The 18,187-nt window shown below is 37.2% G+C and overlaps 4 protein-coding genes across 5 annotated transcripts; 1 reads left to right on the top strand and 3 right to left on the bottom strand.

The window, feature by feature from the left end:
- Window positions 1-1,655: 1,655 nt before the first annotated feature.
- On the bottom strand, window positions 1,656-8,486 carry LOC122023994 (calcineurin B-like protein 1). Of its 2 annotated transcripts, XM_042582472.1 has the most exons (9): window positions 8,224-8,483; window positions 7,665-7,816; window positions 7,399-7,481; window positions 6,253-6,312; window positions 3,744-3,852; window positions 3,616-3,668; window positions 2,597-2,677; window positions 2,408-2,520; window positions 1,656-2,002 (listed from the first exon to the last, which is right to left on the bottom strand). In XM_042582472.1, the coding sequence occupies exons 2-9, from the start codon at window positions 7,741-7,743 to the stop codon at window positions 1,939-1,941; spliced, it is 642 nt and encodes a 213-aa protein (XP_042438406.1). In that variant the 5' UTR covers window positions 7,744-7,816; window positions 8,224-8,483; the 3' UTR covers window positions 1,656-1,938. The 2 variants fall into 2 exon arrangements, with proteins under 2 accessions (XP_042438406.1, XP_042438407.1); XM_042582473.1 differs by lacking the exon at window positions 6,253-6,312 and having other exon boundaries at window positions 8,224-8,486.
- A 2,700-nt stretch (window positions 8,487-11,186) lies between these two features.
- On the top strand, window positions 11,187-14,590 carry LOC122023993 (serine/threonine-protein kinase SAPK3-like). Its single transcript, XM_042582471.1, has 9 exons — window positions 11,187-11,544; window positions 11,813-11,887; window positions 12,755-12,856; window positions 12,988-13,041; window positions 13,123-13,215; window positions 13,297-13,389; window positions 13,809-13,913; window positions 13,997-14,095; window positions 14,175-14,590. The coding sequence occupies exons 1-9, from the start codon at window positions 11,422-11,424 to the stop codon at window positions 14,448-14,450; spliced, it is 1,020 nt and encodes a 339-aa protein (XP_042438405.1). The 5' UTR covers window positions 11,187-11,421; the 3' UTR covers window positions 14,451-14,590.
- Window positions 14,591-14,941: 351 nt separating this feature from the next.
- Window positions 14,942-15,704, bottom strand: LOC122023996 (glycine-rich cell wall structural protein 2-like). Its single transcript, XM_042582475.1, has one exon. The coding sequence runs from the start codon at window positions 15,567-15,569 to the stop codon at window positions 15,087-15,089; it is 483 nt and encodes a 160-aa protein (XP_042438409.1). The 5' UTR covers window positions 15,570-15,704; the 3' UTR covers window positions 14,942-15,086.
- A 555-nt stretch (window positions 15,705-16,259) lies between these two features.
- LOC122023995 (ethylene-responsive transcription factor 2-like) lies at window positions 16,260-17,148 on the bottom strand. The gene has a single exon (XM_042582474.1). The coding sequence runs from the start codon at window positions 17,017-17,019 to the stop codon at window positions 16,390-16,392; it is 630 nt and encodes a 209-aa protein (XP_042438408.1). The 5' UTR covers window positions 17,020-17,148; the 3' UTR covers window positions 16,260-16,389.
- Window positions 17,149-18,187: the final 1,039 nt, after the last annotated feature.

An 18,187-nucleotide genomic window follows, 5' to 3' on the forward strand; every position in this document is an offset into this window, starting at 1 on the left:
TTTTTTTTTTAATAAAATGGGTTTATTAAATTAGTCAGATCAAGCTAACTAGGTGGTGTTTTACCACGGAAAGAGTGTTTGACTACCTTTAATCTTAAATTCTCTTTGAGCTTTTTTTTAAAATTAGATTGCGAGTTAAGGTAGATTAATTCAGCATAAATTTCATTGACAGAGTGAATCAATCCCTCTCTAAAGTCATTTTCACTTTGTGCAAATTCTCTGCATTTCGATAGAATTATAACTTAGCCACAATCCATACTTCATTGTGAGTTTGAGAACCTAAAACAAACATGGTGAGTCAAATCGTCAAAATAGTTTATGTATGAAATGGAAAAATAACAACAAAAAAAATGAAAAAGATATTTTAGATAGATAAGTGTACCAAACAAAATAAAAGAAAATACGCAAGTTGAGATTTTATAAGATGGATAATGGAATTTACCAGTTTGATTTCATCCGGTTGCCTCATTAAAAAATAATTGAAAATCTACCACCACTTCCAAATGGTGACGCTAATCCACCCTCCGCTTATTGCCAAAGAAACATTTAACACTGAATAATCCTGGTGATTTATTCCCTTTCATTCGCTCCTAACACTCCCGTCAATTCATCTCAGGGATAACATGAAGAAGATAAATCACGGATGACTGTTAGTCTTTGGAATAATGACTAACACATAATGAAGACATTTACTTCGACTTTGACAAGATTTGAATCTCAGTTCTCATGATGACAACACCTCATACGCTAACCACTAGATCGTCTCGAGGGGATGACTTATCTCCTTTTACGTATTGTTGGGAGGTGGTGAGAGAAGGGGAGACTAGGATAAAGAAGAAGAGAAATTTGAAATCTTATTTAAGAGGAAGTGAGCTATGGAAAAGAAAAATAAAGAAACATAAACTTTAACTTTCCTTATCTGTAAAATAAAAAAAAAAAAAAAAAAAAAAAAAAAAAAAAAAAAAAAGTACATTCTAATTTAAGATGTAACTTATGAGAGAGGGTAAAGGGAATTAAAAAAATTTATGTTCTAATTTTATTCCTATTTTATTATATTAATTTCAAAATATATTTTTTTAAGTATTCTTTGTATCATGATTAAAAACACTCGTATCATCCGATGCTCGCACTTTTTTTGACTTTGACTTCGACATCGACTTCAATGTCAACACCGACACTGACTTTAACAAATAATCTACGATTACTTGAACACGTAAGTGTTAACCAATAAATGTATATAAGATACACTAGATTCTTAAACGTGTAAATCTTTAATAAAAATAAAGATAATTTTATAATTTTATATATTTAATTTTCATTACCCTCATTTTCCTCTCAAACTCAGTAACACAGGTTATATTAATAAATTTTCCCTCCCTCCCAAATAAAGAGAATATAAATACTTTACTTTCCCTCCCTTTCTTTTCCGTTAATAAATCTTTGTTCACCCCGTTCAAACAGAAGATTAGAATGTGTTGGGTCATTCTGGAAGGGCTGCTAAGGTAACTGCTCCACCTTTTGCCACCAGCTAGTACACCCTCTACCACTTACGCCATGCCCAATTAAGGTGATGTTTACACACATTGAAGAAAAATATATGAGTATAAATTTTACAGAATACATTTGAACAACATAAATTCAGAAGAAAAGGCACGAAAAAGAAGTAAAAACTTGTATAACTTCCACATCAAATTTGGCAGAGATAAAGTTACTAAGAGATCATATGTATACGCGTTTAGATATCATCCTCAGTACTCGCGAGGGCATTAAAATCACTAGCAGTCATTCAACGCAATACGCAAATGCATAATAAAGCTGTGGCTAGAAACTTTGACAGAATGGCAATCAGTTCATATGTAGTTTGTTTTTTTTTACTTCATGGAGCAGCAGCTGCCTTATTGTTTTGAAATCTCCTTGTTTGTGTTAAGGCAACACTCATCATGTAGCAATGTCCTCGACCTCAGAATAGAATACAAAACTTGGAAAAGTTGTAGTTATGTCCCTGCACATTCAACATATGCATCAGGTTATGAGCAGGTACGATTGAAGTGCTTTTGCACATGTACTAATAATCAAAATAGCATGCTGATTATGTGGCTTAAGTCTCTCACAGAAGTTATTGATTGCTACAAAAAGAATCCTTTCAGTCAAAGTTTCTCTAATGTAATAACTGTGAAAATTTAGGGCTTGTTTCATCTAATTTCTCACATAAAACAGAAATGATTTACAAATTAGGTGACAACATGAAAAAATATTCTAAACTATGGAAAAAGATCAATAGTTTAATCTTTATCATTTTAAAAACTTTGGTATTTGTGCCGAACTGTGCAAGAAATATAAAGTTATTGCTGCACAAGGCATCCTCAGCTACAATACGTACAATTTTTCTAACAGCAGAATGACTTGCCTGAGATATGGAAGGGTCATAATCTTCATCAATGATGGATTACAAGAAACAAAAGTTTCCCATTCGGCTTTATCTATTTTTCCATCCTGATTTGCATCAGCTTCTTGGAATGTCTGTTCAAGAAAAATTAGGAATCATTGAAGCATTTGCTAGCTTCTGATGGTTATGAAAACAGATGCGACTACAAACCTTATCTAGGATCGACTCCACAACCTCATCAGCTAATCTCATCTCAGATTCAGATAGCAGAGCAATAAGCATCTGCTTCACCTGCAAGTCGGATGAAATAGTAAGGACCATGTATCCATATGTCATAAATAAAACACACCCAATACTCAGATAATGCTTTCACCAATCAGATTAGTAATAGAGTGCATGGAGCTTAATTAGAGCTTCCTTAGGCAAAGTTAGCATTCGCTTCAGATCTTGCCTGCCATGATTCCGCAAGTTACAGAATAGGAAATGGACATGAAGCGAGGAAAAGAAAATGGTTCATAATATCAAGATCAGAGTCATAAGTGTTCATCTTAATCTTGATTTGTGACTGCAGGGTATGCTCTTAAAAACTTGTATAGCAAGTAACAGATAGCCATTTTCTTTGAACTAATTTCTTAGAATGGGGAAGAAAAACTCTTCCACATCCCAGCCCTGACTCGCTTGAGAAGCAAATCAATTTCGGAGTGGGTAATAAAATATAAAATCAGATATATGTTTAGGGTGGATGGATTGGAGCAAGAAAGTTCTATCCAATCCTGCCCTATTTATGTTTCGGGTGGGGTGGGTGGGGCAGCCTCAATCAAGTCAGGTCAGAACTGTTCCTTATGGGAGAAGATCAAATTGTCATCGCTAAATGCTTACTATCTTCAAGCCATATATATTCGCAACTTCAATAAAATGTACTGACATGGTTCTTTTTTCTCAAATAGTTTCCTCTCCATGTTCTCAATGGTTCACTTATAGGAAAAATAAAAATATGACGTGTTACTCTTATCTTATATGCATGATGAACAAAAAAACACAATAACAGTATATTGCAAAGGTAACTTACATGACTCAAACCCATAGAAAATAGATAAATTCAGGCAGTTAAGAACTGAATTGAAGTTCAAAGGTAAAGAGTTGAGTTTATAAGGCCTTCTAAACAGACACATCCAGCATCTTCTAACTGCTCATAATCAACATTAGCCATTCAAAGAATATCAAGGTACCTCTTTCCTTTCAATGAAACCTGTACCATCCAAATCATAAAGCTTGAAGGAAACTGTAGAATCAAATGGAGTTTGCAATAAGGTTCTTAGTCAGTCTAAAGTTCCCAAAGAAAACCATAAATACTTACAATCAATTTTATCTTCATGTGGGGCATTCGGATGAAAAACATTCAGACCTTGAACAAAATCTTCAAAATCAATAACACCTTTTTGCTTGACATCAAATAGATCAAAGATCTGCAACAGGGCTTATAATTGATAACTAGCAAAATAGTATCTAGATATAAAGAACAACAATGATTTAACTAATTTATAGAATCTTTTTATTAATTAGACGTCTAAAACCAAGAAATCAAAATAACTAGGAAGTGGCACGTTGCAAGTCCTGTGAGAACATCATGGAGGCACCCTTTGTTACCAGCATCTACAATGTAGTGGCATGTTGTCACAACCAACAATGAAGTGTCATGCCTCCAAAAAAGATTTTTGTATTATGAAATTTTGAGGCCATTGTGAATATGCTTCGAAGGAGAATAAGGCATCAGAATTTTTTACAATCCATGTTCTTAAGAAAGAAGCTAAGAAAGTAATGAGTGAAGCAAAAAATGAAACTTTTGAACAGTTATATCAAAAATTGGATACAAAAGAAGGGGAAAGAGACATTTATAGAATAGCTAAAGTGAGAGAAAGGAAAACAAGAGATCTTAGCCAAATAAAATGTATTAAAGATGAATGTAATAGAGTATTAGTAAATGATGGAGAAATAAAAGAGCGGTGGAAGAGGTATTTTCATCAACTTTTTAATGAAGGTTTAGGTGACCAACTTAACTTAGGTAATTTAATTAGGTCAAATGAGTATAGAAATTTTAATTTTTATCGTAGAATTCAAACTTCAGAAGTAAAACAAACTTTAAATAAGATGCACAATGGAAAAGCCGTTGGACCAGATGATATTCCGATAGAGGTATGGAAGTGCTTAGGGAAACAAGGTATTGACTGACTTACAAAATTATTTAACATGATATTGAAAACGAAAAGAATGTTTGATCAATCGAGGATAAGTACTCTAGTTCTCTTATATAAGAACAAGGAAGACATACAAAATTGTGCAAACTATAGGGGTATTAAACTAATGAGTCATACTATGAAACTTTGAGAAAAAATAATAGAAAAAAGATTAAGGAAGGAGACCACAGTGACAGAAAATCAATTTAGGTTCATGCCTAGAAGGTCGACAATAGAAGCTATACATCTCCTTAGACAATTAATTGAAAAATATCGGGAGTAAAAAAAAGATCTACACATGGTATTCATTGACTTAGAAAAAGCTTATGATAGAGTCCGAGAACTTATATGGAGAATTTTAGAAAAGAGAGGTGTTAGTGTAACATATATTGAACTAATTAAGGATATATATGAGGATGTAACGACCAGAGTAAAGACTTCAGGCGGAGTAACTGAAGCATTTCCAATAAAGATAGAGTTACATCAAGGATCAACCCTAATTCCCTATCATTTTACACTAATTATGGACAAACTCACTGCACACATTCAAGACACAGTACCGTTGTGCATGTTGTTTGCAGATGATATTATTTTGGTAGATGAGACACGTGAAGGAGTAAATGCTAAGTTAGAATCTTGGAGGGAAACACTAGAAGGGAAAGGTTTTAAGCTTAGTAGATTAAAGACAGAATATATGAAATTTAAGTTTAGCAATATTAGAAGTAATGAAACAATTATTAAGATAGGAGAGAACGAGTTGTCCGGAACCGAGAGATTTAAATATTTAGGATCATTTTTACAAAATGATGGAGGGATTGAGAGAGATGTCTTACATAGAATACAAGCAGGATGGGTGAAATAGAGGGGAACGTCGGGTGTTTTATGTAACCGTAAAGTACCTCTTAAACTTAAAGGTAAGTTCTATAAAACCGCAGTTAGACCTGCTATGTTATATGGAGATGAATGTTGGGCTATGACTCGAGCACATGAGCCGAAGATGAGAGTTGCAGAGATGAGGATGTTAAGGTAGATGTGTGGACATACGAAGATGGACAAAATAAGAAATGAGAGCATTAGAGAGAAAGTCGGAGTTGCATCTATTGAGGACAAACTCCGAGAGACACGTTTAGGATGGTACGAACATGTACTTAGACGACCAATAAATCCTCCAGTTAGGCGACGTGAAACTATGATAAACATGCATATCAAACGAGGAAGAGAAAGACCAAAAAAGACTTGGTTAGCAACAATAAAACAAGATAAAATTTATTTAAATATAGATGATGATATAATAGGAGATAGAGCTCAATGGCATAAAAGGATTCATACAGCCGACCCCACCTAGTGGGAAAAGGCTTGGTTGTTGTTGTTGTTGTATGCTCTTAATCCGACCAAAATATGATTTCATTATTTAGAATGTTGACCTCTCAAACTGATATGTACAACCTTTCTCTAGTCTTCGTAAACCTTGTTATTCCTCAACTCATGGTGATCGATGAGAGAAGCTTGAGGGGGAAGAAGTTAGTATTAGTGATCACAATATTATATTGCTACAAATTCACACGACAATTAATGCAAAAATGTTGAAAAAAGATTAACATTATGAACAAGGAGCTCTCCATAACATTGTACCCTGTTTGCAAAAAGATTTTCCCTCTTTCCTGTCTTAAATAATGCAAGTTGGAACTCTTCCTGCATAAATTAAAACACATGCAAATTAAGACACTACAACAACAACAACTAAGCCTTATCAAGACACTCTAAATGAAAAATAAGACTTTTATTGCTTTACAAGGGAAACTCACCAGATCACCATTAAGTAGTCAACATACACAAAGTGATTAGCAAGACAAACATACACTAATTGAACATATAATCAAGATAGGGTATGCAAAACATGAACTCTACTGAAAATAATTATATAACAAATTTACTAGGAAATAACAGAAAATCAGCAAAATCATCAACTAACCTAAGCGAAGTTTAAAAATGACTGTTTGACATCCATAACAGCTAAGAGAAAATTATGAATATCTCAAGTTGAACTTGAATTGATAAAGCTACAATAAAAGAAAATTCTAGATATTGCAAAGCATCAGCTTAGCTTGCTCAAATATCATCAGATGGAGTGAGAGAATGGTCACATTGATCAAAATACAGGAAGTGTCAGCTGTGAACATAGCCAATATTGGTAGGTCAAGCCAAATAAAAATTATCTGCAAAACAAGTGCATTAGTAACTAGCTAATTATATGTATTGAAGTAAAGAATCCCATCTGGGGCTCTCGGCAATCAATACAAAGCCAGAAAGCTATGAAACTCATAAGTCTTCTATCCAAATAGTCACGTATTGTTTGTTGTAGGCAAAAAATGTAAAACTCAGCCATTTACTCTCCAATAACTATAGAAGCTAGGTTACATATTTGCAAGAGGTACATGAATGATCCTGTCCAACCCTAGCATCATAATTTCACCTGTAATCAGCATCTAATCAAAAGCACTAGTTTTGAGCATTATGTTTCAGAAAGAAAGAAAAATTGGTGACCATGGCAACAAAAAGGAAGACCATAAATCCTATATAGTCATTCAAGAGAACATGAAATGATAAAATCATTTATGAAATCCAGTATCAAGAAAATTTATTAAAATAACTAATGCAACAACAACAATGAAGCCTTTATCCCACTTAGTGGGGTTGGCGATAAAAATAACTAATCATCAAAGAAAATAAAGCTCAAGAACAAAAGAAAGCAGGAACAAATAGCAAATTTTTGTTTACCTTGTTGATTAATCCATCATCTATCACAGAACTGCTAATGCTCTTGAACAGTTCAAACAATGCTTCAACTTCACTGACAGTGACTGTAATTATATAATATATATATAAGTACTGCCACAATTTATCTTCCATCAAAAAACTAACTGAAGTGGATTACAACCAAAATGGCATCTAGAAATCACCAAATGCATTATCTGTCACATTCAAACCAGCAAGAGAAATAACAGCTTAGATCACAATATGCTTCACCCATATTATTCACTAACATGCTGTCTGAGAAGCCAGAAGAACGGGGTCCTCATATCCTGGGAATTGCCTTCGACCCTTTGACTGTAAACAGCCCATTTAAAACAGCTAAAAACTGCCCTGGGCCTTGAATTCACAGCACGCAACCATCTGCATGATCCAGCCAATTCGCCTGAAATCAGAAAATAAGAGAAAAAAAATTACAATCATCAATTAACAGAAAAAGTAAACCAAATCAATTATCTCCTAGGTCTTCACAACTACATCAGCTAACCCTTGATTAATAAAGCAGAAGCCTTTTTCCGGGACCAAATAGAGGAATCAAGGTACCAATATCTGAAGCTCAAAACTTTAACTTCTACCATAGGAAAACAACCTATTTTTTGATCATCTAAGCATACAAAATTATAAATACCAAAAGGGACAAAACAAGGATAAAAATAAAAAATAAAATACCAAACGACAGTTTCAAAACTCGATACAGCCAAAACAAATAAACAAGTTTGAGCAATAAATTCTCAAAACAAAATCGAAACCTTCCTTAACCGATCCCTGATAAAATTCGGATGCAGCGCCGACCTGATGGGTTTCCATGAGGACCTCGACGAAGGAAGCGACGAGATCAAGGGAAGCAGAGAGGGAGATCGAGGCGAAACAAACACAAGCGACGGAAGGAAATCTGTGTCCCCTTTTCTCTTCTCCGAGAGTGCCTTCGCCTGTTTGGAATTTGGATTCTCCCGACGGGATCGCTGATTGGCTGATCGGTGGAGAGGCTTCCGTTATTCGTCGCTATTCGGGCGAATTTGGAACTTTGCATAGTAACGTCCCACCGGGGTTGGTAGGTCGGTGACTGGGTAGTTTTCGTGGCTTCTATTTTATTTTATTTTATTGACATCAATTCAATGTAGCAAAAAGATTTTATCGACTGGATGGCTAATTAATAAAAAAAATTATATGGACAAAAAGTAAAATATTTCGACAATTGCTCTTTATTTTTTAAAAAAAAAATAACTAATAAAAGTTAACTTAAAAGTCAAACTCTAAGAATATATTCTATACTGGTTTGTTTAGATTAATCCTGCATGATATATATAATATTTATTAGTTTTGTTATCGGCATCTTAGTTTTAGAAAATATTTGGATACAATTTCTATTTATTATAATTGTTTACTAAAATAAAAATATTTTAAAGATAAAAAAATAGGATAGATATTATTTTGATATTTTTTAAAAGAAAATGAAAATAAAGGGCAATCGTGTTTATTCAGGTAAGTTAATTTAAAGTTCTAGACCAAAAGTTTTTATTATGAAAAAATAAAGTAATTTTTTAAATATGTATTTTTCTCCCTGAATTAATTAAGATATGCCCGGAAGTCAAAATTGGTGTGCACGATAAGTTTAAAATAGTTTAAGACGGAGCGGATATCACTTTTATTTTGAATTAATTAATTAATTAATTACGAATAAGTTTGTTCTATAATTCTATAGGTCGGGCTAATTTGTTGGGTTTGGGCTTCTGGAACACTAAGTCACTACCTAATGGTGATTTAGAGAATTTTAAAAAAACAGATGTTATATTTACTTTTTATGCATCAAAGAAATGATAAAGTAAAATACAAATCGTAATTTATCAAACAGCACACCTAAAATTTTAATAAAATTTTAAATTTATTAAAAGAGATATGTTACTTTATCATGTATCAAAGAATACATCTTTTCAAGTATAATTCTCATTTTATCCTCTTGACAATCTAAGGGTGTGTTTAATTTGTCCTATTTTTATTTCCATTTTTTGAAAAACATGTGTTTTTCATTTTTCAAAAAATGATTTTTCCACGTTTTTCATTTTCTTAGAAAACACTCTCTCATTTTCTTAAAAATGAATGTGGAAAACACAAACCAAACGCGTTTTCCATTTTCTCATAAAATGAAAACAGAAAACAGCGTGGAAAACACAAACCAAATGCCCCCAATTTTTTCTACTATTTTTTATTTTCTCTACCATTTTTCTCTCTCTTTTCTTTTTTATATGCACGTGGAACATATGAATAATATTACATAAGATTTATTCAATTTTTAAAAAACAAATGTCATATGTTCTTGTCCGTAGGTCGAAGAGATGAAAATTGGAGATATGGTACTCACGTTGATCTCCTGTGGACTTCACGTGGACCTACAACACAGACTACGTCAGTGCCGAACCAGGAAAGTAGTTCTGGCGTTGGCCCTTCAACGCTGTAGGTAATCACCGACGATGAGGAAAGAAGCGGAGCAATAAGAACGGTAGCACAAATAGTGAATCTCGCATACTTCCGTTACGTTAATGCTTGGACCCCCCTTTATATAGAGTTCCGGTAGCGCACGTGCACGCTTCGCAAGGCAAGCATACTTCTCAAAGCTTTCCCTGAAAAGACTTGTCAGTAAAGTATCTCTGACACAGTACCTTAACGGGTCGAGCATATCTCTGAAGTGACAGTAGAAACTTCCATCGTACGATCTTCTGACAATCCATGCTTGATGTTGGCGACACCAACTCCCAAAAGGATATCATTGGATATCATGAGTGTACTTCTAGACCGAGCGGGTTGGCCGCTCGGCCGGGATTCCGCCGCCTGGACGTCTCGTCCAGCCGACAAGAACCTCGCTGTTCTTCAATGTGTGTTTGCTCAACTGAAAGTTCACTTTGTTGTTGTCGAAGTCTGACGTCGGGCCGAGCGGGGTAGTCGTTCAGCCAAAGCCTGTTACCAGGTCGAGCGGGATAGCCGCTTGGCCGAAGTTGACCTCTGCACACATCCAACTCTGCTGTCTGGCCGAGCGAGGTGACTGCTCGGCTCGGCTTCTGCACATTTTCTCCCTTGAGCGTCAATTATTTGATTACTCCACGTGTCAAATACGACGAGAGATTGGAGCCTTATTCCCAATCGAAGAATATTTCTCCCGACCGATCGATATCATTTATACATTAATCGTCTTACCTTTTACTTCCACCGTGATAACAGGATGAAACCTATTTCATCACCGCATCATTATATTTACTTTTTATGCATCAAAGAAATGGTAAAGTAAAATACAAATCATTCATAACGATAATAAATATAATTTATTTATTACTCCTAATTTATCTTTCAACTTATCCATTAAAAAAAAAACAAGATTCCTCCTCCGTCGTTCTCTTTACAAAATATTATCTTCCAAAAAAAAGTCAAATTTGTAGTTAATAAATGCAAAGGGACACGTAGAGCTGCTCATTAATGTTGCATTTATGTTTTGATTGTAAGATGGCAGATTATGGCAGATTTATTACATACTTACCAATTTTCATCGAACATGTCTTAATTAGTATTGCTTAAAACAAATTGATAAGCTAACATTCTTCCAATTAAATAAGAAAGAAATAGTAATTTTATTTAATAACCATCTAAATTTGAAGATCACTATTTCTAACTTCCCTTGCACAGGATCCGGACTCGAAGAGAACAAACGAATCAGAACTAGGACAGTCAACAGTAAAGAGCTTAGGCCCTCCGATGTCCTTCCTTAAAGCGACCTTCAATTCTTAGCGATCGCGACCCATCAGCCACCACCAGCAACGCCCGCCCACCTTGTCCTCCCGCTACGCGTGTCCTGGAGGTGGTGTTGCCCGTAACGTCTCCCACGGGGGAAGGGAACTATTGGAGCGACGACCGATTTATCGACCCTGGTGGTGTTCGATCAGTTGCCTGATCCAAGAAGTTGTCAATTTGCGACCTTTCCGTGATTGGTTCGGGGTTGGAGGGATGGAGGAGAGGTACGAGTCGCTGAAGGATCTGGGAGCCGGGAATTTTGGGGTGGCGAGGTTGGTGAAGGATAAAAGGACAGGGGAGCTCGTCGCCGTCAAGTATATTGAAAGAGGGAAGAAGGTAAAAAAAGAATCTTGTGGGAAAAGATTCTGTCCTTGTGGTTAAATCGTGCTATGAAATATTACTGCTTGGTTTCTTTTGCTTTTGGGAGTTTTTTTTTTTCTTTCAGTTTTCTAGTGCGATTGACGTATTGGAGACTTTTGGACTGTTTGATATCTGTTTGAGCGTTTGGTTTGAGAGTTGAATCGTTTATTTTTCTTAAAAATTCTTGTGTGAAGTTGTGGCTTGTATATCTTTGAAGCTGAATGATTCCTTTCATTTTCTTCAGATTGATGAGCACGTACAACGAGAAATAATTAACCACAGGTCATTGAGGCATCCAAATATTGTGCGGTTTAAGGAGGTAGAAACTCGACTTTTATATTTTATTTTCACAGGTAGTTGATGTCTCAGAAGTCACGACTGGTGATTTTTTTTCTTTTCACTTCCTTCCTTATCTGTGCAAATTTGCAAATATGTTTTAGACTTTTGAAATGTAGATAGCCCACCATTATTATGTTGTCAACGACAGGGATCAAGATTAAAATTCTTCTCTAGTTTTCTTGTGTGATGTCTCTTGTTCTTGTATATGCGTTGGCAAGTAGTTTTAACTGTGTGTTGCAAACATCTTACTGTTAACTCTATTCAACTTCTGGTTATAAATGCACAATGATAATATTTTTCTATTTTAAAGCATCTATCGCAGAATTCTCCTCTTGCTGTTTCTTTCTAGCCATCTAGGTTCTCAAATATTTTTTTAATCTGTTTCCTTCTTATTTTGCAGTAAAATACCTATATTATTCTTAGTTTCATGGCTTAATGATCTTGTAGTAAGTGTTTGTTCATTATATCTGATATTAATCGCCATGCATACTTATGCTCTAGACACACTCATCTAAGCTATGTAATATTGCAATCGTGTGCAAATATACAGACTTTAAGAAAATATACAGAGGCTCTTTTCCACTAGGCATAATGAGAACCTCCGTGAAGAGCTTCGACCTTGATTTACTTGTAGATTCAATTATCAAGCATGAGAGAAAATGTTTCTTGTAGTCAAACATTTATTTATTAAATATGCATGTGAATATACTTAAGGAAAGAAAACATGAAAAAAATTCTCTCGTGTTTGTTTGATGTTTCTTTATGCTTGTGCAATTTAGTAAGTTATTATTAGAGTCTTTTGAGTTCATAAAATGTTATCATTTGCTGAAGAGATGGTTTCTTGCAGGTGGTGCTGACACCGACACACCTAGCTATAGTTATGGAATATGCTGCTGGCGGTGAACTCTTTGAAAGGATATGCAATGCTGGTCGGTTTAGTGAAGATGAGGTTATCTAAGTGCTTAACATGTTTTCTTATGTCAAGAATGTCACATCCAACACTCTTTTTTTTTCGCGTGTATATTAGCTTATGTTTAGTTATAATTTCTGTGTGAATCTCTTTTTTCTTGTATTCAACAGGCAAGGTTCTTTTTTCAGCAGCTGATATCAGGAGTCAGCTATTGTCATTCTATGGTACATTACATTTATGTTTGATCTGAATTCTTCTAGGGAGAAGGTAGTCATTCAGTAGCTTGTCTTTTTTATTCCCCTTAGGAAATCTGTCACCGTGATCTTAAACTTGAGAATACACTCCTGGATGGAAGTCCTACACCGCGTGTTAAAATATGCGACTTTGGGTACTCAAAGGTGAACTGATCTGCTGATTATGCCTTTCTATCAATTTCAATGCTAAAGTTGACCTGTATGTCTGCCCTTGTTGTCTTGCAGTCTGCTTTGTTGCATTCACAGCCCAAGTCAACAGTAGGCACTCCTGCTTACATTGCACCAGAGGTTCTGTCAAGAAAAGAATACGACGGAAAGGTAAATTGAATGCCTAGTTCCATATATATTGTTTGAACACAGGATATGTGTTTGTGGCAGAAAATGAAACCTTCTAATCATGATCGCGATGTGTTTAAGAAGTTATTTTTAGACTATTCTCATTAGTTTGGTAGGGAAATTGTTTGAAAAAGGATTTACCAAGTCAGTAGCAGTGAATAAGTTAATGTGATTCAAGCATACAAATTGAATCTCACTTAGTCTTCTTAAACATGTCTGATATCAGAATGTTAGTATGAAAATTAGGGGAATGCTATGTTCTATAATTGCTTCAATCTATTTAACCATTCCTACCGCCTCAGCTTTACTGTTTTTTTTATATTTCTTCTAATCTTGCAGAGTTCTGGTTTTTTGGTCCTCATTTTCATAACAATAGAGATGTTATTTCTTCTTGACTCTAGATTGCAGATGTTTGGTCTTGCGGTGTCACATTGTATGTAATGTTAGTTGGCTCGTACCCATTTGAGGATCCAGAAGATCCGAGAAATTTCAGGAAGACTATCAGTGTAAGTTTTAACAAAACAATGATCTGTAGTCACTTTCTCAAATTTCTTTCTGGTAATTTTTGTTAGCAATGACATTGAAACAGAGAATATTAAGTGTCAATTACTCCATTCCGGACTATATACGCGTATCCCCAGAGTGCAGGCAACTTCTATCGCAAATTTTCGTGGCCGACCCATCAAAGGTGTGTTCATTGCTCGTTTCCATTTTCTGTCGTATCGAACTTCCTCTTTTCATCGTCAACGGCCTTGGTTTGTATGTAGAGGATCACAATTCCAGAGATAAAGAAGCATCCATGGTTTCTGAAGAACTTACCCAATGAAATTATGAATAGCGAGAAGACAAACTACGAAACAGAGAATGATCAAGCTTTACAAAGTGTGGAAGAGATAATGCGCATCATAGAAGAAGCTAAGAACCCATCCGAATGCCCTACGGCTTCCAACCGTACGCTTTCAGAGCTAGCGGAAACTGATGAACTTGAAGCTGATATCGACTCTGAAGTCGATAGCAGTGGTGACTTTTTGGCACCAATGTGACTTACAATGCTCCCTCGATTGTGCAGAAAGATAACGATTCTGTAAGAACAAGCGTTCATGATCAAACAATCACAAGGTCTTGCTACTCAATAAAAAGTGACCGAATGAATCCTCTGCTCTATACAAAGCTAAATTGTTTTTAGAAGAATCAAAACATTAACACTTAGATGATGATGGGAGCATTAGATGCTAATGTAAGAGTTCAGATGATGGGAGATTATCTTACATTTGCTATCAATCAATGCTAGCTATAGACAAACAGGCTTCGTGTTGCATGAAAAAGCTTAAAATAATATTCCTCTTTAAAGGCTTTTTTCAGTTATGATCGTTAATGCAAGAAATACAGTTTGGACAAAAAGAGTTTGCGTCGATCTTAAGATCTATTATGAGCTAGCTAAATTAATGAGGGTTCTTGGAAATTCACCAATCTAACTTGTCATTTTTGTCCGGGATGGACCTTCTTTTAGTGACGCAATTCACCAATCTAAATCTTTATTTGAAATCTAAGCAGATTAATATTTTCCATCTATGTATTGATATCTTTGCCAAGGTTGGCAGAATGATCGAACATAGTTGCTATAAAACACATGTACTGCTATTTGACATAATGTCATGATCTTTAGGCTTCATTTTACATCAACAACATTTACGATTCGAGAACTGCGGCGGCCGTCCTCCACCGAAGCTCGATCCGCCGCCGCCGCCGCCTCCACCACCACCGCCGCCGCCGTATCCACCTCCGTAACCATAAGCTCCTCCTCGCCCGGCCTCACTGCCTCCGCCCGCTCCACCGAACCCGTAACCGAATCCGGAGCCAGACCCGTATCCAGACCCGGAACCGTACCCGAACCCCTTCCCACTTCCACTAGGACTTTGGCCGGAGCCGGAGCCATAACCCCAGCCTGCCCCCGGGCTCGCCCCCCACCCCCACCTGTAATCCCACCCGGGGCCGGAACCGCCGCCGGATCCTCCGGCTGGCTGCTCCGGGCTGGTTGCGCCGCCCCCAGTCTGGTCGGAGGGGCTGGAATTCGAGACAGTTATAAATAACTGGAAGCATAGAATCGACGAGAAGAAGAGGAGGAGGAAGGAGTTGGTGGTGGTGGTGGTGGTGGAAGACATGATGATTTATTATGGCACGCGATGCGAGCTGCTGGTGATGGTGCTTCGGATTAACTAACGAGGTAGGTATTTATAATAACAGTAGCAAGATATTGCGGTGGTCAAACTTCCACTACCGCCATCTTATCACGTCCGAATAGCGACAAGGATCGTTTAGTTCATGCAATGCAATGCAATGCAATACAATAAACAATTATCAATTAGTGATTATATTAATTTCTTTATCTTAAATTTTAGTGGAAGTCTATCCATCGTGACTAATGTGAGCCTCATGGATGTCTTTGTAGTAGAAGTATATATATATAGAGATCGTTTTGACTTTGTAATGCGATAAAAAGTCAATGTAATTAATGCATGATTTAAATTAGTTTGTTGTGCATCATAATCAACTTGGTGTGGTAGTAGGGAAGATATATGTTTATCTTGCAGCCGGGGAGATATTTGTATGTATGTTTATCTTGCAGCTAGCCGTCGCAATCCGGGGAGATGGTAGTGGCATAGTGGTGCTGATGGTGCATGAGTGATAAATCTCTGGTTGATGCTGTAGTTCAACGATGTCGACGGCCACTTCATTTCTTCTACTGCATCATCTCGTTTGACGAATTTAAATTCGCTGCAATTTTATAAATTAATTAACGTTCGACTCGATGAGCATCGCCGAATGATTTAAACCGGACCGGTGGACTCGAATTTACGAACGGCGATGGGCCGTTACATGGGCCGAGAGCAGGCCTACGCCTGGCCCATAATTTTATTAACTCCAAGGACAATGAACATCTGAATAGATTGAGAACACGCACAAACCCTCGACCCATTCAGCTTACCGAGGCGAGAGATGGTTGGCGTTACCCGATCGCTCGGTCTCCGGGAGGAACCCCGGCTGATCAGCGGGCGACACTCTGGCAATTGGAGCAGCTTCCGTCGCTCTCTTCCTCCGCCGCTTGGGCGACGGCTTTTCTGAGGAAGAACTAGAGGAAGAAGACCAGGTAGGCGAATCACCGGCCGAGCCGATGAGGTGAGGAAAGTTGAGCAGAGCCCTAGCGCCGCGGATCCGAAAGGCGGCGCGGTCATAAGCGAAAGCGGCGTCCTCCGCCGTCTCGAATGTCCCCAGCCACACCCGCGCCCCGTTGCGCCCCGGGTCGCGGATCTCGGCCGCGAACTTCCCCCAGGGCCGCTGCCTCACCCCGCGGTAGTGCCGTCCCCTGGTGGCGGACGACATCGTCGGCAGCGCGGAGGGATCGGGGGCTTCGGCGGATGAGGGCGAGGGCGAGGGCGAGGGGGTCCATCCGAAGCGGAAGGCGTCGGCGAGGGCACCGAAGACGAGCATATCGTCGGAGTCATCGGGGAGGAAAGGAAGGGGCACGGATCCGGAGCAACCGATGGCCGGCAGAAGCGGAAAGAGATCGGGGTCGTCGAGGAGGCCGAGCTCGGCGTCGGCTCTGCCGGACATCACTAGGTGTTAGGGTAGCGAGCGATTTGGGGGTTTCGGACGGAGGCGATGGCAATGGCGATGGCGATGGCGATGGCCGATGAGAGGAAAGGGAAGGAGTGGAGGTTTATATATGGGCGGAAGGAAGGGGAGAAGGCGATGAGTTCGATTCGAAGCTTTCTTGGCCTCCCTGGCTCGTGTGTTTCTTTGAAGGTTCCTTGTTTTTCTAGCACGTGAAGATAATTATGTTGTCTTCATATTTTAAGGGAAATCATACTTTCTGCTCAATAATTTTTAAGTAATTAAATAGTTCGATTAGAATATAATTTAAACATTCCACGTTTAAACAGATGTAAATCTCAATCTATGATTTTATAATTGACATCCTTTTCTTTCCTCTATTATTGTAGGAAAAAAAAAATTATTAATACGAGGTCTCCCTCACAACTTAAAGTCGACCGTCCATTACATTTGCCTCGGGATGGATTCAGCCGGATACTCTCTTTTGTTCATCGTGATTATTTCTCCATATTTAAATTCATGAATTTGTCATTACATTTATCCTTCACAATTATTTTTCTATACTTAAATTTCTAGATTCGTCATTACAATTATTTCTCCATACTTTCAGACAGTATTCATGTTGTTTGGGAAAAAAAACTTAAATAAAATAGTGTGGATCGAAGTTTGGTAAATTAAATATTCCGGCCTTGTATTAAAATAATTGTAGTGGAGAATAATAAATGAAGTGGAGGCCTTTCCTTACCTTCATTGTGGTTTCCTTTAATTATTTTTTTTATCGGGGTTTGCCTTAATAAACTCGCAAGAAGGTTGACGAGGAAGAGTGGCATTTTTCACAAAGATCCATAAATTTTAATTTGAAGGGATTTAAAGTTACGTAGGTCCATCATTTACTATCGGACGAAATTCACTGATACGTTCATGGGTTAACTTGTTTAATCCGTACCACAAACATAAAATTTTTACTATTTTTTTTTATTTTGGTTGGAGTCTTACAGTTTTAACTTTCAAGGGTAAATGATGGTTTTGATAGAATTTTTTCAACTGCCATTCTACGCCGCTGATCTATCTAACTCGCAATCTGCTTTAAGTTGGGTTGAATTGGATTGAAAATTTTTTATTCCGTCAAGATAAAGATCGGCCCACCCCCGTCGTGCAATGAACTGGC

This window comes from Zingiber officinale, chromosome 9B, assembly GCF_018446385.1.
Source record: "Zingiber officinale cultivar Zhangliang chromosome 9B, Zo_v1.1, whole genome shotgun sequence".
Lineage (NCBI taxonomy): Eukaryota > Viridiplantae > Streptophyta > Magnoliopsida > Zingiberales > Zingiberaceae > Zingiber > Zingiber officinale.